The sequence below is a fragment of the Sorex araneus genome, chromosome 9 (genome assembly GCF_027595985.1).
Source record: "Sorex araneus isolate mSorAra2 chromosome 9, mSorAra2.pri, whole genome shotgun sequence".
Lineage (NCBI taxonomy): Eukaryota > Metazoa > Chordata > Mammalia > Eulipotyphla > Soricidae > Sorex > Sorex araneus.
In genome coordinates, this window is record NC_073310.1 from 9,973,285 (window position 1) to 10,000,112 (window position 26,828).

Sequence of the window (26,828 nt, forward strand, 5' to 3'; positions counted from 1 at the left end):
GTATGGAACTATTTTTTTAATGTTCCAAAGAAATTCTTATCCCTTCATTCAAGAAATTTTGCTTATATTCCTAAATATTCGAGTTACCGAGCTTGCTGTCTAGAGAAAAAAACAGACAATGAAGAAGTAAACATATTTACGCTTACTGCTGCACCCCTCCCAAAAAACTGGTAGAATATATAATTATGGGGACCTACACTAGATAAATCTAAAGAGAAGAACTCTGTGCAGAAGTGACATTTGAGTTGACAGTTGGGAATTAGGAGAGACCAAGTCATTCGGATGGGGTAGGGGGTGGGGAGTGAGGGGACGACGGAATTTAAGGCAGGAAAGAAGAGCCATTGCAAAGACTTAATTGTGAACTCAGAAGATGAATCTAATTCCTTGGTTTATTCCTACTTGATCTATCAACCTTAGGGAAAGCGAAGGCGTGGTGGAGAATAGGTGCTAATCCATCCTCCTGTGCCCATCCAGCAAGTGACGCTGAGCCCTGTGACATCAGGCACTTTGCTGACACAAAGGTGAGCAAGAAGCTCCCCTCCAGCTGGGGAACTCTGCAGACTTCACATGGCCTCCTGAGGAAACCCCCCCGTCATCTCACATTCGAGAAAATTGAGTCAATGACTCATTCTTGGGTATGTGATGATGCTGCCAACTGTTTTTGAGACCGTGCTTAACAAAATGAGTAACTGTTTTAGAGATGATGCGTACTGAAACGATTTGCAATTCTCTGGGTCTTGGGCCGATGAGAATTCTGGATGTGGGGTGAAAGCTAACAAGTCTGAGGTGCAGGCTCAAGTATGCACTGAGGGGGAGACAGCAGCCATGAGTGTGTGCTGAGTCCACTGGCTTTTTAGGCAATCCACAGTCTTCACCAAGTTTCTATGAGGCGGGAACTGACATGATCAGCAGAGTGAAGGGCGCCCTCTGCACAGATGTGACCATTTCCCCGTCCCGTCTGGGTTTGGGGCTCACACAGCTCAAGTCTGTAGGGCTTTGTGTGGATTGCTTGGATACTGATCAGGACTATCGGTCTCTGCCGCAAGTGTTCATCTGGATTGTCTATACCACCCCCACCTACCTGCATCTCTCTGGATTGTCTACACCACCCCTACCTACTTGCATCTCTCTGGATCGTCTATACCACCCCCACCTACCTGCATCTCTCTGGATCGTCTATACCACCCCCACCTACCTGCATCTCTCTGGATTGTCTATACCACCCCCACCTACCTGCATCTCTCTGGATTGTCTATACCACCCCCACCTACCTGCATCTCTCTGGATTGTCTACACCACCCCTACCTACTTGCATCTCTCTGGATCGTCTATACCACCCCCACCTACCTGCATCACTCTAGATTGTCTACACCACCCTATATACCTGCTTCTCTCTGGATTGTCTATACCACCCTATCTACCTGCATCTCTCTGGATTGTCTATACCACCCCCACCTACCTGCATCTCTCTGGATTGTCTATACCACGCCCACCTACCTGCATCTCTTTAGATTGTCTACACCACCCTATATACCTGCTTCTCTCTGGATTGTCTACACCACCCTATCTACCTGCATCTCTCTGGATTGTCTATACCACCCCTATCTACCTGCTTCTCTCTGGATTGTCTATACCACCCTTATCTACCTGCTTCTCTCTGGATTGTCTGTACCACCCCTACCTACCTGCATCTCTCTCCCAACCCTGTATGTAGGTGGAAGTTTCTGTCCCCATGCCCGGGAAACGGTGGGGGCCCCTGGGTGGTTCCTGCGTGGGCCCCAGGATCTGCCTTGCATGTACTCCCTGTAGAAAGTTTGTCCCCAGGCTGAGCACAGTCCTACCAGCCCACCTGTGGGGGACAGAGAAAGAGGGAAGAGGGGCGACCCAGTGTTCTAAGTCTCAGTACTGGGGACTGAGGCCGGAAGAGCAAATTGTTAGGTAGTAAACCTGAGGCCAGAGGATGGGGTACGGTACCCTCTGACTGTAGGAAATGCAGCTTCGGGGGCGGAGAAATAGCTTGACAGCGCGTGCTTGACAGCAGGAAACCCAGAGTCTGATCCCCAACACGTAGTGAGCCTTCACACCCCTCTCCAGCCTCCCCCAAACACCAGGAGCGAGCTTCCAGCTCCTGAGCATGCCACCTGGGGCCCCAAAAATCAAATTCAGTGACCAAAAAAAAAAAAAAGTAGGTTGTCTTCAGCCAGGGGCCACCGTTTGCAACTTAAAGGGCCCTGGGATTTCCCAGCCCTTTGAATTGGGGACTTGCCCGCTGCGTGGGTGTCACTCTCTCTCCATCCGGGAGCCCCTCTCCCTCCTTCCCAGGCGGCTGGCGCCCTCTCTCCTCCCCTCCCTCCCTCTCTCCCTCCCTTCCTCCCTCTAGTGCCCGGCTCCTGGCGGGGATCCGGAGCTAGCCGAGGACGCGGAAGGGGTGAGGTCACGTCTCCCTGGAGCCCCGCGCCGCCGGCTTTTCCCAGGCTCGCCACCCGCGGGCCGCCAGAGTTCCGCAGGCGCCGACCGCGCTCGCCGCGCCCCTGCGCCGCCCGCCTCGCCCATGTCTCAGTACGCCCCCGGCCCCGACTGCAAGAGCGCTTTGGACAACAGCCTCGAGGCCAATATCGACGATGTCCAGGCCGAGGAGGACCTGCCCCGGCCCCAGAACTACCTGTGGCTCTCCATCCTCTCCTGCTTCTGCCCCTCGTACCCCGTCAACATCGTGGCCTTCGTCTTCTCCATCATGGTGAGTGGCCTCGGCTTGGAGAAGGGACAGACCCCGCCGGCCAACCCCAGCGCGCGCCCCGCTTGGGACCGGGACCCCCCCAAACCTCGCCGTTTTCTCCTCTGCACCCCGGCGGCGCTCGGCCTCCCCCCAGCCCTCCAGCGCCCGTGGGGTGCGCGCTCCCCAAACCCCGGGGAGGTCCCAGGACTCGGCTGTTGCTCGCCCTGCCTCCTCCGACGTTCCGAGGCGCCGTCCAGGCCTGCTCAGCCCGTTTCTCTAGCGCCCCCGAAGTCAGGTGCCCAGGCCTGGACCCTTGGGGTTCGCGCCTTGGGCGCGCACTCGGCCGGCCGGGTAACGCTTCTTCTCTCGCTTCTTCTCACCCTCGCTCCCCGTTCCTGGCTTTCCCCGCTGCACCCTCTTGCTGGATCCCTCTTTGTAGCTACCCCCACCCCACTCCGGGGGTCCTTCTCACCCGGGGTCTATCTGGGACGTTTACCCCGGGCAAGGTGCGCTGCGCGCCTGTGGTTTCTCCCAGGTTTGCAATGCTCAGACGCGCTCCCCACTTCACACACGCGCGCGCGCGCGCGCGCGCACACACACACACACACACACACACACACACACACACACACACACACACACATATCCCGGGCGCTCCCGCGTCCCTCTGCCCGGCGCTGGGGAGCTCTGGGAAGTGCACCCGGGACTCCCGCGCCTGGCGCTCCCGGGCGCGGGCGCACTTGGCACACGGGCCTGGGAAGCGTGCGCCCCTCTCCAGGAGAGGCTGCCAGAGCTTCCAGTCTGTCCCTCTGGGAGGAGTTCGCCTCCCAGGGCGACCTGCTAGGAGCTCCAGTGTGAATCCCCCCAGGAGGGCGAGAAGCGCCAAGAGGTGCTCCCTGATTGACTGGCACAGCTGGCTGGAAGGGGAGGTGGAGGCGGGCTCTGCCCCGCACCACCCCTGCAGTGAGCGCCCTTCTCCACCTGCAGTTTCCTGATGCGACTCCTCAGCCACTGGCCCCAGTCTGGACTCCATGTCGCTGCATCCTAGCACGCCCCCCACCCTGCTGGCCCACAGCTGCCCATGAATGGCACCAAATCCATTTGGGTGTCCCATGAGCGCACAGCATGAAGTCTCCTTTCCCAGCCCTGCTTGAGGTTTTCTGGCTCACCGTTGGCGTTTCGCTTACCTGGATTGGAGCCCTGGTTCCCCCACGCACCGGCAGTCTGATCTCTGGAAATCACTGCCTGTCTCTTAACCTGGGTGATGGGAATAACCCTAACCATTACATTCCTTAGAGGGGTTGTGTTGAGATAATAATTGCAAAATGCTTGGTTTCCTGATCAGCATGATGTTTTATTTTTATTTATTAGTTGTAGCAGTATTCCCAAAGTCTATTATTATTATTCTCAAGGTCTATTATTATTATTATTATTATTTATTATTATTATTATTATTATTGATTATTCCCAAAACCTGAGGTCATCTCTGCTCTTTATTTAAAGTCACATACCCCAGTATGTAGCTCAACAGCAGAGCAATTGTGAGGTGCTGGGTTAGACCCCCCACAAGGCTTGGTTCTCCTTTCCCTGCTGCATTTTTGCCCAGAGCACTTCTCTCCATCTTATCTGTTCTTTCACTTGGTGATGTACTTTCTTGCAGCAGCGGGGGTGGGGAGGAGGGCAGTGGAGGGGAGGAGGGCAGTGGAGGGGGTGGGGTGTCTCCCAAAAGAGAATCGGGCAGTGGCAGCTGCTCAGAGCCGACCCAGGTGTGAAGGCTTGTGTGAGTGAGTGATCACGGTATCAGCGTTACTGCTGCTGCGCTGTGTCTGTTGCAGTTTCCCCGGAAGCTGGGCATCGGGTTCCTTGGTACCAATGGGACAGCTTCCTCCCTCCTGCCCTCCCTTCCTCCCCGGAGATGGCCAGACTTCAGCTGGGAAGGATGTAGCTGCCACACCCTCCAGGCAGCAGCAGGGGATCTGGCTGGCTGGGGCCCTGCTCTCCATCCTGTGATAATTCACCCCTTCCCAGAGCCGCTGAGAAACCTGCCTGCAACACCCCCCCCCATGGGTCTGAGATGAGCTAACCTGAAAGCTGGAGTGAGAGGTCCAACACTAGCGATGACATTTAGAGTGGCCTGGGGGTCAGATTTATACCTGTCAGAGGACATAGGCTAGGCATGGGGCAGACCAAGGTTCTTTTTCCAGCACCACGTGATCCTCGAGTAGACCCTGCACCGACTGGTACAACCCAAGAAGACCCCTGCAGGGACAGAGCCTTACAATGGCACTCAGCCAAGCTGGATTAAATCCCTGGCATCCCATATGGTCCCCAAGCACTGCCAGGAGTAATTCCTGAGTGCAGAGCTAGAAATGACTCCTGAGCATCATTGGGCATGGCCCCCTCCCCAAATAAGAAGCGCCCCTTTCCCCACAACCCCACCCCTGCTACCCCTGTGACACTGATACTTGGAAATGATCACTCTGGACAAAAACTGAGTTCTGAAAGGAAGTAAAGGGCTCTGCATGAGACCCTTTCAGTGACAGTACTGCATACCACAGGGTCTTAAAAGAAAATGAGAGAAGGAAGGGAGGGAGGGAGGGAGGAAGGAAGGAAGGAAGGAAGGAAGGAAGGAAGGAAGGAAGGAAGGAAGGAAGGAAGGAAGGAAGGAAGGAAGGAAGGAAGGAAGGAAGGAAGGAAAGAAGGAAGGAAGGAAGGAAGGAAATGAAAAAGGGAGGGAGGAAAAGAGAAAAGAGACTGACCAAGTCTGCTTGGGGGTCTCATGATTTCCACCTTAGCTCCTTTCAAATTTCAGTCATTTGTGATTCGTTCAGCACATTGTTTCTGGGCACAGAATGATGCCCAGAAATGATGCTCAAAGAGAGGCATTTGGAAGTGTTGGGGAGCATCTATGGTCTCTCTGTAATTTGGGGCCACTATTAGCAATTGCTAGAAGCAGCTAAGAGTCCCAGTGGCCCTCCCATGAAGGCCTGACCTACCTCAACTATCAGAATGACCCCGACTAAGAAACGCTGTAAAATAAGTGAAAGTTGGCACAAACATGGACACACGGAAAATACTGACAGCACTCAAAATACCTCGGCCCCAGACTAGGAAAAAGAGCCAAGAATCAATGTATTTATTTATTAAACTAAGCCTGAGAACTCTATGAAATTGAAAAGTTGGAGTAGGCGCTGAAGATGATGAAACTACTTTGGAAAACATGGACATTTGCGGAAAAAGTCTTCTGAGAAAAGCTTTGTGGGATCTTCCCACCAACCCCATGCCAAGCTGGGAGAACCCTGGGGATAGCACCCCACATATGAACATCACTACAACTTCCAAATCCCCTGCTCCTGGTAATAGTTGATTCATCGGTGTTACCAGGAGCAGAGGACTTGGAAGTCTCCACTCCTCCAGCTATCAAAAGTCCATCTGCAAAAGTGCATTTAACCTAGATTCAGTTTCACAGACCCCTATCTGGAGAATTTCTCCCTGGCCCGTGCCAGGATGAGTACATGATCAGTGTGTCCGATGGAACTTGAAAATGACACACCACCTCAACCCCAAACACAGCATGGAAAATGGATCACAGATTTCCACCCATCCCTGGTCATTTCTGTTTATTCTTTCTGAAAGGAGCCCCATCATTTCCCTATAACCTTTGGTCTCAAGAAAGAATATTTGGGGCTGAAGCAATAGTACAGCGGGGAGGGCGTTTGCCTTGCACGCGGCCGACCCGGGTTCGATCCCCAGTATCCCATATGGCTGCCCAGCACCGCTAGGAGTAATTCCTGAGTGTAGAGCCAGGAGTAACCTCTGTGGAGCACTGGGTGTGACCCAAAAAAGAAAAAAGAGAGAGAGAGAGAGAGAGAGAGAGAGAAATAATATTTGTTCCTTCAATCAATAGTATTATTAACGATACTATCAACAGTGTTGGACCCACATCATGTTCTGGGTTCTATCCCAGGCCTTCATATGTGTCTTTAACACTATCCAGTAGTAATAAGATTGACAAAGCAGCTCACCTCTTGCATCCAAAAGAGGAAAGTTTCCAGGCACACTTAGGTTGCGTTCACTGACTATTAGGTTTGGGGTGGGGGAGGTTGTTTTTGCTGTTGCTGTTTGGCTTTTAAGCCACACCTATCAGTGCTCAGGGCTCACTCCTGGTTCTGGGATCAAGGATCACTCTTGGCAGTCTCAGGGAACCATATGGGGTGCCCAGGATCTGACCAGGATTGGCAGCAATCAAGAACCTACCTCACTCTGAGGGCTGGAGCGATAGCACAGCAGGTAGGGCATTTGCCTTGCAAGCAGCCAACCTGGGTTCGATCCCCAGCATCCCATATGGTCCCCCGAGCACTGCCAGGAGTAATTCCTGAGTGCAGAGCCAGGAGTATCCCCTGAGCATTGGGTGGGTATGACCAAAAAAAAAATTTTAAAGAGCTACATTCTAAACCCCTGACCCCTGACTTGCTCTCTAGCTCAGGAGATAGTTCAGTTCATGAGCAGCCTCTATGCCAGGCCCACCAGCAGAGTGGCCATCCCTCCACCAGTGTTCTCAGGCTCTGACCCAAGCCCCAGCCTGCCTTCTCCGCAGACACATTGTTTCCTTTTTTAAAATTTATTTTACTTTTATAAATTTGTTCACAATAATTCATTGCATTTGATATTCAAATGCCAATCCCACCACCGTGCACCTTCCCACCACCAGAAGGGCAAAGTGTGTGAAGATTGTTGAATGTCATCCTGGAGCCATGTGAGCCCTTATACAAGAGATTACAAACATGTATGTTAAACCCAAAAGAAGTGTACTACTTTTGGTACATCAGTGGGCATACATCAGTATGAAAGGTTGCATGCCTGCATTGCGGCCACGTGCTCCGGAAATTCTTAAATTTAGCATATGATTATAGAGCAGATTCACTCCTGGGTAAGGCCTATATCACTCTCTTATGGGAGCTTTATTTCTGAGTCTCTGGATCCTGCCCATTGATGAGATTATATGGCACTGGGAGAATTTGGTGGGTGTGACTGCCAAGCTACTGGAAAACTAGGGAGCTGCAGGGAGGAGGCCCAGTCCCTTGGAGATCTCAGGCATGGGTCCCAATACCTGGGATTTTCTGCAGGTCCCCTCGTGGGTGAGGCTTGTCCGAGCCTGTGGACAGCACAGGCACATTGCTGAGTTGAGTTATTGAAGTTTGGGTCTTCTGCTTGCAGCGTCCTTGGCTCTGTGGTTTAGACTTATACATATGCCTCGACACCACTGGTGGTCTAGGGGCCCTTGACCTCTGCCCCCATTACCCTCCATCTACCTCTTCTTACTTCCTCCCTCTATTTCTTTTCTTCCCTGTTCTTAGTTCTACACTCTAAGGTCCAGGATCATCTGGGTATCCCCATTTGATACCCTGCGTTCCCTTGTCCTGTTTTTCTATATCTCACAGAGAGGTGAGATCATGCTGTATTTTTCCTTCTGACTCACTATTTCACTTAACATGATATCCTCCAGGTCCATAAAAGTTGCAGAGAATTGCATGATTTCATCGTTCCTTGCAGCTGCAAAGTATTCCATTATGTATATACATATATATATATATATTACACTTATATTACTCAGTCATCTGTTGTTGGACGCTAGTTGCTTCCATATCCTAGCTGGTTGGACCTTAGTTACTTCCATATTTTAGCTATGAAGCTAAGTGCTACAATGAATAATGGTGCATATGTGTGCTTTTGTATGAATGTTTTTGTCTTTGGGATCCAGCCTCCATTCTTTTTTTTTTTCTTTTTGGGTCACACCTGGCGATGCTCAGGGGTCACTCCTGGCTCTGCACTCAGGAATTACTCCTGGCGGTGCTCAGGGGACCATATGGGATGCTGGGAATCAAACCCGAGTCGGCCGAGTGCAAGGCAAACGCCCTACCCGCTGTGCTATTGCTCCAGCCCCCAGCCTCCATTCTTAATAATGTCACTAAACCATCATTTGTACAACTGAATCAATTTGTTTACTCTAGATATGGATACAAAACAGTCAATGAATAGTTATTGGGTGATTGATATATATACCTTCTTCCATCAGAACGTCTCTCACGCCTACAGAGCCTGTCTAGATATCAGCTGTTGAGGTTTAAATCCTTTCAACCATTTTCAACTTTTGTGATTTCATGTAATTTCCTCAATTTTTCTGCTGCTTGGTTTTTCAGTTGTGATAGTACCATCTTGTGTGCTGTTATGGAAATTAAATGGCAAAAAGTCATTGTTTCTATCTCATTGGAATAAGGGGGAGAAAAAAATACTCCTGGAAAATGATGAAAATAGTCAATAAAATATAAGATAATTTGAGAACCATAACCAGAACTTTACTACTTAATCAGAAAGTTCTGGGGGGAAGAAGAAGAAAAATTGGGAAGAGGAAATGATCAAACAAATGAGAAAAAAATTCACCAAAATTATATGTGTGAGTTTCCAGATGAAAAGAGTCTGCCAATAGTAGTATAAATGAAATGAGATGGCATATATCAAATATGTATCCCATATACCAAAGCATGTATCACTGTGAAATTTCACAGGCTGGAGGATAAATTTTACTACAATCCTACAAGCTCATCCCAGAGATTCACAGTTCCAGAGCCTCATCAGTGATGCTAGGAGCTCAGCAACAGTGAAACAAGAGCTACAAAATCCTGAAGGAAGATTAGGACCAACACCAAGTCAGTACTCATCCCAAAGAGCGTTCCAGAGAGAGAGAAAAAATAAAGATTGTTTTAGACATTCAAAAATCTTCCTACGGGCTGGAGCAATAGTACAGCGGGTAGGGCATTTGCCTTGCATGCGGCCGACCCGGGTTCGATTCCCAGCATCCCATATGGTCTTCCAAGCACCTCCAGGAATAATTCCTGAGTTCATGAGCCAGGAGTAACCCCTGTGCAATGCCGGGTGTGTGTGACCCAAAAAGCCAAAAATAAAATCTTTCTAAAAAATAATAATAGTAATTCATTTCCTACCAGGATATACTCCTGAAAATAGGAGTAAACCAAGCAAGAGATAGGGAACCAGCACAGAACAGAGGCAAAAAGAAACCCTCCTAATGCCAGAGTGATAGTTCAGCGGGTAGGGCACTTAAGTTGCACGTGGCCAACTAGGTTCAATCTCTGGCACCCCTAAGGGTCCCCCAAGCCCACCAGGAGCGATCTCTGAGCACAGATCCTGGAGTAAACCCTGAGCACTGCCCAGTGTGGCCCAAAAATAAACAAACAAACAAACAAACAAAAAGCCCTCCTCCAAACTAAGGCAAAAGCTCACTGATCTACAAGAAAGGCAACTGGTAAGGGCCAACTGGTTAGAAGGCCACAGGAAAAATCTGTCTCCTTGAGGGGAGCGAGCACAGGAAACCTCAGCCCTGGCCTCCTCAGCTCCAGAAGACAAGGTCTGTAATCCCAAAGGAAGTCACTACCAACACCCAGGGGGTGAATGCCAGTGACACCTAAGTGGGTGTTCACCCAGACTCCTCGGCCATCAAGTCTCAAGTAAAACCTCAGTAAGAAGGATCATGCTCAACATTGCAAATCACAATGCCCAAAAGGGGGGAGAGACAGAGACAGAGACAGAAAGAGAGAGAGAGAGAGAGAGAAGGTGGGGGAAGGTGCTGGAAGGAAACTGGGGACATTGGTGATGGGGAATGTACAATGTACACTGGTGAAGGGACGAGTGCTGGAACATTGTGTGACTGAAACTCAATCATAAACAACTTTGCTACTCTGTATCTCTCTGTAATTCCGTTTTAAGCATTTCTTTAATTTAAATTTTATAAAGAAAGAAAGAAAATAGCCCTCGGTGAAAAAGACAACCCTTCCACCTATCGAAATCAAAATGCTCCCAAGGTATGAGAACTCTAAAAGAGGTGGGTGATAATTTAAAATAGTAGCTGCACATGAATTATCAATCCTCAGTCCATTAGCTGATTTAGGTACACAGCTGATTCTCTGTCCTTGTCCAGTGATTCAAACTATAGAAGTGGGAGGCATAGGAAGCCCCAAGCTCCTCCCATCTCCCCAGAAGAAACAGCCTTGTGGTTCCTGATAAGCACACATTTCTTTTCTTTTTTTTTAATTTCTATTAGTGAATCACCATGAAGTACAGTTACAAACTTATAAACTTTCATGTTTGCATTTTGTCTACATCCCTCCACCAGTGTTCCCAAGTATCCCTCCCACCATCCCCACCCAAGCACATATTTCTTAGAAAGAGTGGGAATCAGTGGGCGGGAGCAATAGCACAGCAGGGAGGGCATTTGCCTTGCACGTGACAGACCCGGGTTTGATCCCTGGCATCCCATAGGGTTCCCCAAGCACCACCAGGAATAATTCCTGAGTACAGAGCCAGGAGGAACCCCTGTGCATCACTGGGTGTGACCCAAAAAGCAAAATAAAATTTTAAAAAAATACAGTGGAAATCTTACTATTTGATCATTGAGAATATGCTGTAGATAGAATTCCCAGTACTTGGGACAGACTCTGGCTTCAATGTTTTGGTGAAATATTAAGGACTGCAAGCCTAATGGAGCATTTCGACATAGGCCAGATGTGTGTTAACAGTGAGAGGCGTTATAGAGAGTGGCAGGAAAACGTGCCAGGTTCTCTCATCTGCTCATTTTAATTCCAGGGATAGCTGAAGAGACAGCAGATATTTTTTTTCTATCATAAAGAGTTATGTCCAACATTACATCGTGAATTCTTAATGATTGCCTCGTATATTTATATAGTTTCATCTTCTTTTTTTACAGCAAAATTGCCACATGGAAAATTAGGTTCGTGGCCAAAATGCAGCAAAAGAATTTCCTCTGAATTCACCCAGAACCAGTCCATCCCTAAAATTCTTTCCCTAAAGACCCACCCCTCCCATTTCTTCCCATATAGATTTTTTCTTTTTTTTTTTTTTTTTTGCAAGGGATGGGGCGGGGCCGGGGATTTTGCCTTCCAAGCAGGTCTCTTGGGTCCCAGGAAGTCCTCCCTATGACACTTGACTGACCAGCCCTCAGGGGTGAGGCATTGCTGAAGCTCAACACTGCTTGGAGCCACCGAGGGCTTCACCTGGGGCTGGAGTGATAGTCCAGCAGGGAGGGCTTTTGCCTTGCACGTGATAGACCCGGGTTCAATCCTTGGCATCCCATATGGCCCCCCAAGCACCCCCAGGAGTAATTCCTGAGCGCAGTCAGGAATAACCCCTGAGCATCACTTAGTGTGACCCCAAAAAAAAAAACCCCAAAGAAAAAAAGAATTCCCAGTGGGCTATGCAAGAAAACTGCTCTCCCCATTTATCCATGAGACTGGAAGCTCGGAAATGGACACAATCAAACAGGACAGTCCTTGCTCCCAGGGAATTTCCACAGCCCCTGGGAATATCCGAAAGCTCTGCCTTGCCGTGGCAGAAGGCAGAGCCTGACGCTTTCTCTTCTCCTGGACTCCTTCCGTCCATATAATGAGCATCAAGCCCCACTCTAATCAAGCCTGGGAGAAATCCTTTGTAATCTCTTTAGTTTTAATGAGACTAAAACAAAGGGACATTCCTTCCTGTCCTTGAAGATATTAATGGAGAGAAACAGCTTCAAAGCCCCAGAAGGAGACAGAAGCCTGGCTGAGTGGATATGAGAGCAAAGAAGTGTACCACGTGACCGTGTACACGCTCAGTCTGGGAATTCCCAGCACAGATTTCCAGCACAGAAACTCAGGGACAAGCAAGAATCTAAACAAGGAATCATCTGCAAGTTCATATGAAAACTCAGACATGCACCAAAATATTTTGTTGGAGCAGCTGTCTGGGAGTTTGAGATCTAAGATGGTCCTAGAGTGTAGAGATTTTTTTACACTCAGACAAAGTACCTCAGACTGTGTTCAGCATTGATGGATGTGTGCAGAGGTGTGTGTGTGTGTGTGTGTGTGTGTGTGTGTGTGTGTGTGTGTGTGTGTGTGTAAAGGAGAGACAGCAGCAGCTAGAGAGAAGCAGAAGTTAGGAAGAAAGAGGTAAAGAAGATGAGGCTGGGGGCTGGAGCGATAGCACAGTGGTGGGGCATTGGCCTTGCATGGAGCCGACCTGGGTTCGATTCCCAGCATCCCATATGGTTCCCCGAGCACCACCAGGAGTAATTCCTAAATGCAGAGCTAGGAGTAACCCCTGTGCATTGCCAAGTATGACCCAAAAAGAAAAGAAAAGAAGATGAGGTTAGCTCTGAAAAGAAGAAGAGTCATTTTGGAGAAAATGGAACATGTTCTAAAAATAAGAATTTCAGTGTTAGCAATTGGAGAAATCAAGATACTGACATGTTAACAGTAAGCAATAGGCTAATTTAAATACCAGAAATCAGCTGGACAGATGGTACCAGGGTCAAGACACTTACCTTACATGTGGCTGACGCTGATTCATTACCAGGAGTGACCCCTGACCACAGAGCCAGGAATAAGCCCTGAGCACAGCCAAGTATGACCCAAACCCCAGAATAAATAAGTAAGCACCCTGAAATAAACGTAGGAAACATGTGGGAACTCTACAAAGAGAGCTTTACTAGGAGATGTTTTTTAAAGTTCTAATTAACCAAATGTAAAAGACCTCAAAATCCTTATTAGATAACCATTCCAACATTAATTATGAATTCAACTATCAAATTAGTTAATAAATATGAAGCATTGGTGCCTAACAGTATAACTGTTTTGTTAATATTGGTCATCGTCATAAGTGAAGAAAATTAAAGATGGACATAAAGTTTCCAGCGCTCAGGATTAAGTATATTATAATTGCCACATGGAAAATTAGTTTCGTGATATTATAGGAGATATAAGGAGATTAAGAGGAGATATTATAATATCTCCTCTTATCACAAGGAATAGTACAGAACTATTAGTATCATTCCTTTGAAGAATTGCTTTTTTGGTCCCACTTGGTGTGTTCAAGAGCTATTCCTAGCTCGGTGCTCGTGCAGTATTGGGGACGAAACTGGGAGCTCCCACATGTAAAGTATCTACTCCAACTATTTGACCCATTCCCCTGGGTTCAGCTTGTTTTCTTTTCTTCTTTTTGGCTGTGGGGAGAGGGTGGTCCTCCAAGCTACGCTCAGGGGATCCAGAGGGCAACTCCTAGAGACTCTCAGCGAAGAAGGCCATTGTGGTTCAATGGTCCATACTCCGTGGATTACCTGGGCCACCCTGGTGGTGCTCGGGGACCTCCAACACTACATCCAGTGATGCTCAGAGTACCATGTGGTACCTATCAGGGATCAAGCCCGGACTGGCCATATGCAAGGCCTGTGCCTTAATGCCTGAACTTTAGGCATTAACCTCAGTCTCCCATTTCTATTTTTTTTATACTCCTTTTTTTTATCTGGACTTTATTGATCTAATAAAATTACATTAAGAATTGAAATGAGGGGCTGGAAGAATAGCACAGCGGGTAGGGCGTTTGCCTTGCACGCGGCCGACCTGGGTTCGATTCCCAGCATCCCATATGGTCCCCTGAGCATCGCCAGGGGTGATTCCTGAGTGCAGAGCCAGGAGTAACCCCTGTGCATCGCCAGGTGTGACCCAAAAAGCAAAAAAAAAAAAAAAGAATTGAAATGAATTATACATTATTGTGCTCATGTTTCCCCCATACAAAGTTCAAGAACCCATCCCTTCACCAGTGCCCATCCTCTACCACCAGTAAACCCAGCATCTCTCCCACCCTCCCCAGTCCCGTCTCCCCACCCCCACCCCACACTGCCACTATGGCAGGGTATTCCCTTTTGTTCTCTCTCTCTGATTAGGTGTTGTGGTTTGCAATAAAGGTGTTGAGTTCAGCCTCCCATTTCTAAAGAATTTTGCAGCAGAGGAAAATATTTACAGTAAATGATGAAGCTGGAGAAGAACATTCTATGCGGGCGGAGCATATGCTGCCCAAACCCATGCGTTGCTTGTGCCCATGTGGCCGAGCACATGTGGCGTGTGAGCACATGTGTCACCCGCATCTCCCCTCTTGAGATGTGTCCTCTCGTGTTTCCATATCTAATGCTTGGGGGGAACAGGATACAGGAGCTCTTGCTGCCTTTGGAGAAGCCCGCATTCTCTCCTGAGCGCGTTATTCTTTCTCTTTCTTTCTCTCCTTTCCCTTCTTAAAAACCTTCAAATAAAATATTTTTTTTTGCTTTTTGGGTCACACCCGGCATTGCACAGGGGTTACTCCTGGCTCTGCACTCAGGAATTACCCCCTGGCAGTGGTCAGGGGACCATATGGGATGCTGGGAATCGAACCCTGGTCGGCCGCGTGCAAGGCAAACACCCTATCCGCTGTGCTATCGCTCCGGCCCCCGAATAAAAACTTTTTAGTTAAAAAAAAAAATGTTTCTATGTGCTCTGTGATCCCGTATTGTTGATCCATTCAGGGCCCCTGCTTGCTCATATATACGCACCCCCATGCTTGAGTATGAGTTGGGGAACTAGAAAGTATCCCCAATGATTTTAGTGACTTTTTTTCCTAGGGGCTTCTCCAGGGTTTGAAAGCTGGGCCTACTATTTTCTGTCGTACAACATTGATCAAGAAACTGATCCTCGGGGCTGGAGTGATAGCACAGCAGGTAGGGCGTTTGCCTTGCATGCGGCCGACCGGGGTTCGATTCCCAGCATCCCATATGGTCCCCTGAGCACCGCCAGGGGTGATTCCTGAGTGCAGAGCCAGGAGCGACCCCTGTGCATTGCTGGGTGTGACCCAAAAAGCAAAAAACAAAAAAAAGAAACTGATCCTCAATGTTCTCATCTGTGACTTCGAGACATTCTCACTTAACGTCTAGGGATTGGGGTGTTAGTTCAGGATATATGCCGCCTTCTTGGTAAATCCTTTTGTTTGTTTTGTGTGTGTTTGGGGCCGTGCCCAGTAGCACTCAGGGCTTACTCCTGGCTCTGCTCAGGAGTCACTCCTGGCAGGGGACCACGTGGGATGCTGGTTCCAAACCTGGGTTGGCCCTGAGCAAGGCGAGCACCTGCCCGTTGCACTGTCCCTCCAGAGCCAGGTTCGTGATCAATAGTGTGACTGTCATTTTACACTGGCCCGTGGTAGTTACCATCTCCCAAATTTTTATCATAAATGTTTAAATCTCATTTCTAGTGAGAAATGAAGGGATTTTAACAATTATTTTCTTTAATTGAGAAAAAAAAGGAAAATGAGTTTGGTAAATTGGTGAATTCTTCATTTACAAAGGTAGTTTTGGGGGTCAGAGTAACAGTACAACAAGTAGGGCATTTGCCTCGCACTTGGCTGACCCGAATTCAATCCCTGGCAGTCCATATGATTCCTTCGAGCACCACCAGGAGTAATTCCTGAATGCAGAGCTAGGAGTAACCCCTGAGCATCACAAGGTATGACAAAGAAAGAAAGGAAGAAAGAAAGAAAGAAAGAAAGAAAGAAAGAAAGAAAGGAAGGAAGGAAGGAAGGAAGGAAGGAAGGAAGGAAGGAAGGAAGGAAGGAAGGAAGGAAGGAAGGAAGGAAGGAAGGAAGGAAGGAAGGGAAAAAAGAAGAGAGAGAAAGAAAGAAAGAAAGAAAGAAAGAAAGAAAGAAAGAAAGAAAGAAAGAAAGAAAGAAAGAAAGAAAGAAAGAAAGAAAGAAAGAAAGAAAGAAAGGTGATTCTTGTTCTAAATCATATGTTCTTATAGATCTGAAAGTCAGTTCTGTAGTTCACTCAAGACCAATGCTATTTCATACTAATATTTTGTTCTAGTCTTGAAAAGTTCTAAGATCAGCTTGTCACAGTTCCTGCCACAAAGGAAACGCTAGTAAAACGTCAGCATTTTGATGTTTGACTTCAATCTCAGGGATTTTTTTTAACCTAAGAAAAAAGTCACATCCTCTAATATAAGCCCACTTTTTAAAAAATGATATAGAATCATCCCTAATCGTGTAAAAGTTTGAGGTGTTTGAGTATTGATTGGCTGTGTTTGTACATTGCAATCTGAGTGCGGCTGGAGCCAACACTTCAATCCAGTCCTATAACCATCACTTGGTGCTGATGGTGGGAGTCACTGAGATTATTAGCAGCTTAGCAGCTCTGGTTTAGAGTATTCTATCATTACCCTTAATCACTATACTGTGCATTAGATCCTAGGATTTATTTATCTGCTAGTTGCATATTTGGTTTTCGGTGTGGGTTTTTTGGGGGGAGGTGGAGTGGGGGTTGCTGTTGTCATACGTGGTGGTACTCAGTGCTTACTTCTGACTCTGTGCTCAAGGATCACTCCTGGCAGGGCATAGGGGACCACCTGGGGTGCCAGGGATTGAGCCTGGGTCTGCTGTATGCAAGGCAAACACCCTCTCTGCTATTACCTCTCCAGACCCTAGAGACCCTTGCAAGTTTGTGAGTCAGAAGGAAAAGAGCAAATGCCAGATTAGCTCACTCATAGGGGGCATATTATTTTTTAAAAAGCAAGGGAAAAGACAGCGTACAGTGAAAACAAACCCTTAGACTCGGAGCTAGTGAAAGTGGGGAAGGGTTTACGGGAAGGACCGAGGGACAGTTTGGGGTGGATTTTGGTATTTTGGTAGTGGACATGACATGGAAACAATTTCCTCCTTCAACTTATCAACATTTATACGCTAGTAAAAATTTCAAGCTCAATAAAAATAATCTTAGGAGCTGAAGCACTAGTGCAGTGGATAAGGTACTCACCTCTCTGATCCGGGGTTTTTTGTTTTTTTTTTTTTTGCTTTTTGGGTCACATCTGGCGATGCACAGGGGTCAGTCCTGGCTCTGCACTCAGGAATTACCCCTGGCCATGCTCAGGGGACCATGTGGGATGCTGGGATTTGAACCCGGGTCGGCCGCGTGCAAGGCAAACACCCTACCCGCTGTGCTATCTCTCCAGCCCCTCTGATCCGGGTTTGATCCCCGGCATCCCTTATGGTCCCCTGAGCACTACCGGAGTAAGCCCTGAGCACTGCAAAGTGTGGCCTAAAAACAAATAAATAAAAATAGTTTTAAAGTTTCAAGATGAACTCATACACCAAGAAAGAAAACATGAGCTTCTGGATTTGGGATACATTCATTTTATTTTCGGAGACGCTTCCGTACTGTGTTCCATAGAGGCGGGAGGAGTTTCCATTTGTACCAACGGTGTGTGACGCTCCTTTACCTCCATCCCCGCCAAACCTTTCTCTGACCTTCTCAACAGTGGTCATTGCTGCCATCCTGCTGTCGTCTGGATTTGCATCTCTGATAATCAGTGAAAAGGGGCAGTGTTTCACGTATCCATCAGCCCAGATGAGCTCTTTGGAAAGTGTGATTTCAGATTTGAGGACTGGAGTGATAGCACAGCAGGTAGGGCGTTTGCCTCAAAAGCGGCCGACCCATGTTCGGCTCCTCCACCCAGAATACCGCACCCGCAAGGCAGAGCCTGGCAAGCTCCCTGTGGCATATTTGATATGCCAAAAACAGTAACAATAAGTCTCACAATGAAACAATACTGGTGCCCGCTCGAGCAAATCGATGAGCAACAGGATGACTGAGATTGACTGAGCCAAAGGTGTCCACTCTGCCCTCAAATCAGCTAACTGACCCAGTCCTCCCTGGGCATCTCCAAATCAGTCTTCTGCTCGTTCTGAAATGAGACTCAGGTCACAGCCTTCCCCAGGTTTGCACTGAAAGACAAGATCATTTCAGACAGGCACTTCAGAAGGAAGGAACAGAGAAATGTGAGGGGAAAGGGACAAGTGGGGAAAGGTGGTAGGAAGAGTTTCTATTTCAGAAAGGATGGCAGGCAGAGGCCAAAGAATGAGACCAAGCCAGCCAAATCTGAGCAGAGGGGGGGGAGTGCAAAGGCCCTGGGGTAGGATGAGACTGGTGTGCTCCAGGATATGTGCTATAATCTGTCTTATGTCTTCTGCTTAAAATGGACTTAACATCCCCTGGAAGGAATCCTGAAACAGGTAACAAGATAGAGAGCAAGAGATCTGGGACCCAGGCAGATGGCACGCAAGTGCTCTGAGCACCCAGCCCTGTGCCCCCATCTCAAACCAATCTGCTCTCACATTCAGCACCAATTCTTGGTTCATTCTTATTGCACCCCTCGTTCCAAACTAGAATTATTCCTCGCAGCTACTCTGGTCACTGAAGAACGATCTATTTTTAATTGTATCCCATTTTCCATAGGTATTAGTGACATGAGCTTAAACGAATCTTTAATTAATAAGCGATAGCCCAAATTCTTGGCCCTCCTGGGGGCTGGAGAAATAGTGCAGTGGGTAAGGCACTTGCCTTGTACAGTGGCCCACCTGGAATCTATCCCCAACATCCCATGTGGTCTTCTGACCATGCCAGGAGCAAACCCTGAGTCTTGCTGAATGTGGATCCAAAACCAGGAAGAAAAAGAAAACCAAGCAAACAAACAAATGTTTTTAAAAGCTGAGCACAGGGACTGAAGCGATAGCACAGCGGGGAGGGCATTTGCCTTGCACACAGCCAACCCAGGTTCGATTTCCAGCATCCCATAGGGTCCCCTGAGCACCGCCAGGTGTAATTCCTGAGTGCAGACCCAGGAGTAACCCCTGTGCATTGCCGAGTGTGACCCCAAAAGCAAAAAAAAATAAAAATTTTTAAAAATAAAAAGTAAAAGCTGAGCACATGCTTTGCATGTAGGAAACGCAGGTTTGATCCCCAGCACCCACATGGTCCCCAAGCACTGCCTGGAGTGATCCCCAAACACAAGCCAGGGGTAACTCCTGAGCACTGTTACACGTGGCCCAAATCCAAATTCTTAATCCACTAGACCCACTGGTGTTCAACTCAGCCGTCCTAATGAATGGGGTTATCCTGGGGGCTCTTCTTGGAACTGTGGGTGCCACACATGACCCGGACCCTCTTTTAGGTAGACGGGATCCTGGCTGCATGGCTGAGGAACTCCCTGGAGGTGTCCACTTAGTTCTGGCAGACAAACTACTTTCCTCCCCCGGTAACTGAGTAGCCTGTGTAAATACGCTCCCAGGAGCCAGGGGAGAGCAAGGTCCATGTGAGCCTGAAATAAGGGGATGCAGCGACTGTGGCGTTGTTAGCATCTGGTGCAGGAGAAAGGGACTCGCCTACTGGTCAGTCCAAGCGTGACCTTTGCAGGAGGCAGCTGACCGGGCGGCCCTGGAAGCTCGCCCTTGGTTTTGTAATACTGATCATGTTGTGCCAAGGGAAGGCCAGGCTCAGAGAACAGGGGAAAGGCAGCTCGCCTCCTCCGAGACTCGAGGGCCTGGTCAAATGCGCAGTGAGAGTGCATTTGGTCTCCCTCCCCGAGGCAGAGGGCCACAGTTCACGGGCCTCCTGGGGAAGACATGGAGAGAAGCAAGATGTCCTTCTCTGGAACGTCTTTGGTGACCCACGAGAGCAGCCAGCACGCTCTTGTGTTTTAGTAGCCGGGGTGGGGCTAAGTAAGAACCCATTGTTGGGACTGGAGCAATAGCACAGCGGGGAGGGCGTTTGCCTTGCATGCAGCCCACCCAGGTTCAATTCCCAGCATCCCATATGGTTCCCCCAAGCACCACCAGGAGTGATTCTTGAGTGCAGAGCCAGGAGTAACCCCTGTACATCTCCGGGTGTGACCCAAAAAGCAAAAACAAGAGAAGAACCCAATGTTAAGCCCGGGACTATGGGTTCCCAATTGGCAGGACAGACAGAGACACAAACACGATAATGCAAAAGCATTAGGAGTTTAATTCCAGTATACAGGGGTCAACTATCCCACCTACACACAGACTGGTCTCTTGGTAGCGAACCCGACCTTCAAGCGCAAGCAGTTTATATAGTCTTTGACTATATATGCAGTACAGGCCTTATTGTTGCAGGAAAATCTTACCTAGTTACCAAAGAAGGGTGTTTGGAAAGCATCTAAGGTATGTGTTGGGCTCTGATAGGCTTGTGGCTGCTGGGTACAATCTCTACGGCTTCTGGCATATTGTGACTGCTTTTATTATTATTATTATTATTATTATTATTATTATAGTAGTAGTAGTAGTGTTGGACTTGTGTGATAGCGCAGCAGGTAGGACGTTTGCCTTGCATGCAGCCGACCTGGGTTTGGTTTCTCCGTCCCTTTCGGAGAGCCCGGCAAGCTACTGAGAGTATCTCGTCTGCACGGCAGAGCCTGGCAACCTACCCTGGCATATTCAGTATGCCAAAAACAGTAACAACAAGTCTCACAATGGAGACGTTACTGGTGCCCACTTTAGCAAATCGATGAGCAACGGGATGGCAGTGATTATTTTATTATTATTATTATTATTATTATTTTGCTTTTTGAGCCCTGCAAGCTACCAAGAGTATCCCGCCCGCACGGCAGAGCCTGGCAAGCTACCCGTGACATATTCAATAGACCAAAAACAATAACAACAAGTCTGACAATGGAGACATTACTGGTGCCCGCTTGAGCAAATTGATGAACAACGGGATGACAATGCTACAGTGCTACAGTGCTTTTGGGGTTACACCCAGAGACGCACAGGGTTTACTCCCGGCTCTGCACTCAGGAATTACTCCTGGCGGTGCTCGGGGGACCCTATGGGATGCTGGGAATAGACCCCGGGTTGGCCGTGTGCAAGGCAAACGCCCTCCCCGCTGTGCGATGGCTCCAGTCCCATTGTGATTGACTGAGCCCACTTGCCGGGCCCAGGAACTCTCCAGGTGGGTTCAGGTTGGCTAGTCACACATGGTTTGATTTCTGGGAAACGGAAACTGTCTCAATTCCAGGAACTGAACCTGAGGCCTACCTGACTTTTCTCATTTTTGACGCCTCATGGCGTCAGTTTCACCCTTACACCGTCCTGTCTCATCCCGGACAGGAGCTCCCGGCAGTGCCCCAAGCAGCACACAGAGAAATGGGACGCCACTGCCACGGTCAAGGAGAAGGCTGAGGGGCGGGAGCGCCTGCTTGCCTGCCAGAGGTCGGCGTTTGAGCCTGGGAACTGCACGGTTCCCCAAGCACTGCCAGGAGCACCCCCTGGGCAAGGAGGCAGGTGTGTCTCCTGAGCCTGCTCCCCTCCCTGACCCCCACTCCAGAAACAGACACAGGAGCTAGGGGGAGGGTGTAGCTTATTGTCGTGTCCGTCATCCCCATCTGCATAGCTCAAAATTTAATGGAACTCTGCAGCCACTGACCCCCCACGGGAGAATGCATATAAAATGGTGAAATCCAGGGGCTGGAGCGATAGCACAGCGGGGAGGGCGTTTGCCTTGCACGCAGCCGACCCAGGTTTGATTCCCAGCATCCCATAGGGTCCCCCGAGCACCGCCAGGAGTGATTCCTGAGTGCATGAGCCGGGAGTAACCCCTGTGCATCACTGGATGTGACCCAAAATAGAAAAAAAAATTCTGTAAAATGGTGAAATTCAAATAAGGCCTGTACCAGAGTTCAGAGAATCAGACCCAGGGCCATTTCCTGGTTTTGACAAAGTGACCAGATTATTCTGGTTTGGGTTTTGGGGAGCGAGGGAGGGATATTTTGGACCATGGACCACGGCCATTTGTGATCAGATGTCACTCCTAGCGATGTTTAGGGACCAGACGTGGTTCTGGGGATCTAATGCGAGTGAGCCGTGTTTGAGGGAAGCATCTCCCCTCTCTCTTCCGCGAGATGCCATCTTCCGGGGAAGCTTGGCGGGGCATCATGGAAGCTTCGGGGACCGAAGTCATGTGTTACTTAGTCAGAGGAAGAGCTTCTAAGACAGGTGTATCCTTCGGTGATTCTGTTATTGTGTAATTGTCAGGATGGAATTAATGAAATAGGCCTACAAGGTAGGGTGGTCCAGCCTTATCTATCCGGTGTAATCAATCAGACCACCCTGATGTCAGCAGGTAATCACTGACGAGCTTCATGAAGCAACGCGAGACTCGCTTTTGCAGCTTCTCATGAGTCCTAAGCTAGCCCCCAAATAAAGGCTTTAATTTAGAAGTAAAATAAATGAAAAGGAGAATAGAGCAGGAGAAACGGAGAGAAAGCTTTGATAACAGGCTGTGTCATTCCAGAGTTACCCCCAAGCCATAAGACTTTTTCTTGGGGGGATGCTGGGTTTTCAGGCCAAACCTGGTGATGCTCACTTCCTCACTCAAAAAGTCCTTAGTTGGGGGACCATACAGGGTGCCAGGTTCAGACCCAGGTCGGTTGTGTGCATGGCAAAGGCCCTGCCTGCTGTACTATCCCTCCGGCCACACATATGACTGTGAAAAACTTGAAACAGACTAGTGCCAGAGGTTTTAACAAAAACATCTGGATGTGGGGCTGGAGAGATAGCACAGCGGGTAGGGCGTTTGCCTTGCACGCGGCCGACCCGGGTTCAGATCCCAGCATCCCATATGGTCCCCTGAGCACAGCCAGGGGTAATTCCTGAGTGCAAAGCCAGGAGTAACCCCTGTGCATCGCCAGGTGTGACCCAAAAAAAGCAAAAAAAAAAAAAAAAAAAAAAAAAAACATCTGGATGTGATGGGTTAAATAAAACATAATATTAGTTATATTAATATTAGTTAAATAATATTAGTTAAATTAATTTCAGCTACATTATTCGACCTTTAAAAAATATTTTAAATTTATTTTATTTATATAATGTTTTAATTATAAAGTGTAGGTAATAGAAACACAATAGTATTAAAGTTTATGGTGATGATACAAATGTATTAGAAAATTTTAGTGTGTTAATTAAGTGATATAGTTAAATAACTATATATACTAAAGTAAAATAGACATTTATAGCTTTTGTTTTGTTTTGTTTTGGGGGCCACACCAGTGATGTTCAGTGGCTACCTCTGACTCTACAACCAAGAATTACTCCTAGAAGTGCTTGGGAAACCATAGGGGATGCCAGGAATCAAACCCAGGTTGGCTGCGTGCAAGGCAAACACCCTTCCCGCTATACTACCACTCCTATTGCTCCTATAGCTCCTATTATAGCCCAGTTGCACTGTGCTGATCTGTTTGTGTCAAAAGTTCCCGCAAATCAATAAGAAAAAGAGAAACCAATAGAGAAATGCACACGAGTATAAGTACATTCACTCAGAAGGAATAAATTTGACCAATAAATATTCATCCATATATGAATGCATTGATTCAACAAGTATTTCTTGATAGCCAAGCTCTGGGTCATCACAGGAAGAATTTTAAGCGATGTGGTTTGACCTGGGTCTCTAAGAAGAGGAAATAGGGGTAGAGTCTGAGACAACTCAACCTCACTGTTAACCAAAGAAATGGAATTTTGAGATTCTCTTTCACCTGTCAGAATAGCAAAAATAGACTGATACCATAGAATGCAGATAAGGCTGCATAGAGAAAACACTAAAATGCTATTAGTGAGTGTGCAAATTGACATTCCTTTCTTTGCAGGGCCGTTTGACTCTGTTCCCAGATGTAAATACAGCTGCCCTTCGACTTAGCAATTACGTGTCTGGGAATCCATCCCACAGCAATGCCCAACTGTGTACAAAATGTCTGTGACTATGGAGGTCCACTCCAGCCTGTGGTAAAAACTTCCTACCACTGGACCAGCGACTGCTACAAAACCATTATGGACAAGACACAACCTGAGAGATTGAATCAGGGCTTAAGGCACTTGCCTGTGCTTTAAGGGCACAACACACAATTCCCATTCAACTGCAGCATCTCCAGGAATGACCTCTGAGCACAAAGTCAAAGGAATCCCTGAGCACTACAGGGTGTGCCCCCTCCGAAAACAAAAACAAAAATAAAGAACAAGGCAACCATGCTTGCGGCTTTTCTATAAACTAGAAGCTATTGAAAATTCAAAGTTGTTCCCAAAATGTGCCGTGACAAATTAGGATTTTTTTTCCCCCAAGACTGCAAAGACGATGAAACATTAGGGATGTCTAACAATATAATTCACTGCTTTGTTTCATTTTATGTTATTTTATTGTGGTGCCAGAGATTAAACCAAGGGCTTCAAGCCTGTGTGGTTTACCACTGAACTATATCTCTGGCCCTTCACTCATTATATATCAATCATGTATGAATGGGGCCTGGCGACCCATGTTCAAACCCCAGCAATCTTTATGACCCCCAGAGCAGCACCTGAAATGATTCCTGGATAAAGAGCCAGGAGTAACCCCTGATCATTGCCAGGTGTGGCCCCAAAACCCAAAAGTAAGGGGGGGCGGGAGGGGGCGGGAGGTATAATGGGGTGGTTGGTGATGGAATATGGGCACGGGTGAAGGGAAGGGTGTTTGAGTACTGTATAACTGACGTAATCCTGAGAACTATGTAACCCTCCACATGGTGATTCAATAAAATTTAAATTAAAAAAAAAACAAAAGTAAATAAAGAAGTTAATAATGAATTAATAGAGAATGAAAAGAGGGCTAAAACTGACCTAGAAGCAGTATCTTGGAAAGTTGCCCACATAATAGAGAGCAAGTTGCAGAACAAGTGTAATATGATGGCATTCAGAGTTTTGAAATAAGAGAGAAAGCAAACAGCCACCGAAAACATCCCTGGGTGTGAATTTATATTTAGCCACACAGTTATCCAGACTAAGTAGGTGGTTTTGGACAAACCAATTCAAGATCTGAGCTTCAGTTCATCCAGGGAAACAATAAGGATCTATCCTGTTAGGTTGTTAGGAGGATGAACACGGTTAACATTCCAAAAAGGAAAGAAAAATGTCACTTAAAAAGAACGCATGTTGGGCGGGAGTGATAGTACATCAGGTAGGGAGTTTGCCTTGTACACAGCCGAACCCGGATTCAATCCCCAGCATCCCATATGGTCCCCTGAGCACTGCCAGGAGTCATTCCTGAATGCAGAGGCAGGAGTAACCCCTGAGCCTCGCCAAGTGTGGAGGAGGAAGAGAAGGAGGAGGAGGAAGAAGAGGAGGAAGAGGAAGGGGAAGAAGAAGAAGAAGAAGAAGAAGAAGAAGAAGAAGAAGAAGAAGAAGAAGAAGAAGAAGAAGAAGAAGAAGAAGAAGGAGGAGGAGGAGGAGGAGGAGGAGGAGGAGGAGGAGGAGGAGGAGGAGGAGGAGGAGGAGGAGGAGGAGGAGGAAGAGGAGGAGGACGAGGAGGAGGACGAGGAGGAGGACGAGGAGGAGGAGGACGAGGACAGGACAACCAAAAAACATAACACTGGTATTTAATGGAAACAAATGCAAAATAGCCACATTTACCACGACTGACATTAGCCTCTTCATGCTTGAAAAAAAGAAAGCAAAAACATTATCTACCTCGGGGCTGGAGCAATAGCACAGCGGGTAGGGCATTTGCCTTACACACGGCCAACCTGGGTTCGATTCCCAGCATCCCATGTGTCCCCTGAGCACAGCCAGGGGTAATTCCTGAGTACAGAGCCAGGAGTAACCCCTGAGCATCACCGGGTGTGACCCAAAAAGAAAAAAAGACTCATTATCTACCTCAAGAGATTGCAGTGTCCACAAAGCCACTAAGGAAGTGACCTCTCTTCAGGGATCACCATCACAGAAGTCAGGGGTGAAGTTGTCTTTGCTGTGACCTACGGGGATACTCCAGTCTCCATAGTGGGGGGCGGCAGGCCTTGTGGGCTCACCCTATTCATCTTGGTTTGCCTCAGGATGCTAACTGCTGCTTCTTTCTGACTGTGGTACACGAAGTGCGGTGGAGAAAGTGTCCAGTTCTTTGATCTCTTCATGGAGGGTGCAAATGCACCAAACTACTAACAGTAGTTACCTCTGGGCAGTCAGATTAGGAGAAAACTTACTATTTATCTTATTTGCTTCTATAGCATTTGAATGCCTTACATATTCAAAAATTATATTTAAGGAGTCAGAAAGATAGTACAGGGATCACGGAGCTCGTCTTACACGCAGCTGACCCTGATTCTGTCCTTGACACCCCATGTGGTTGGTCCCCAAACACCACCAGCAGTGACCCCTGAGTACAGAACCAGGAGAAAGCTCTGAGTACCACTAGGTGTGGCCCTCAACCCCCACTAAAATAATTTGTGATTTAAAAAAAATAATAAAGAGCATATTGGGGCTGGAGCAATAGCACAGTGGGTAGGGTGTTTGCCTTGCACTCGGTCGACCCAGGTTTGATTCCTCTTACCCTCTCGGAGAGCTCAGCAAGTTACCAAGAGTATCCCGCCCGCACGGCAGAGTC

At 47.9% G+C, this 26,828-nt stretch overlaps 1 protein-coding gene across 1 annotated transcript in view; it reads left to right on the forward strand.

Moving 5' to 3' along the window:
* The first annotated feature begins 2,447 nt into the window (after positions 1-2,447).
* The window catches only part of TMEM233 (transmembrane protein 233), a 36,991-nt gene continuing 12,610 nt past the window's right edge, over positions 2,448-26,828 (forward strand). The window contains exon 1 of the mRNA XM_055146578.1: positions 2,448-2,737. Within this exon, the coding sequence (XP_055002553.1) occupies positions 2,552-2,737 (186 nt within the window). The 5' untranslated portion in view covers positions 2,448-2,551. The remainder of the gene's footprint in view (positions 2,738-26,828) is intronic.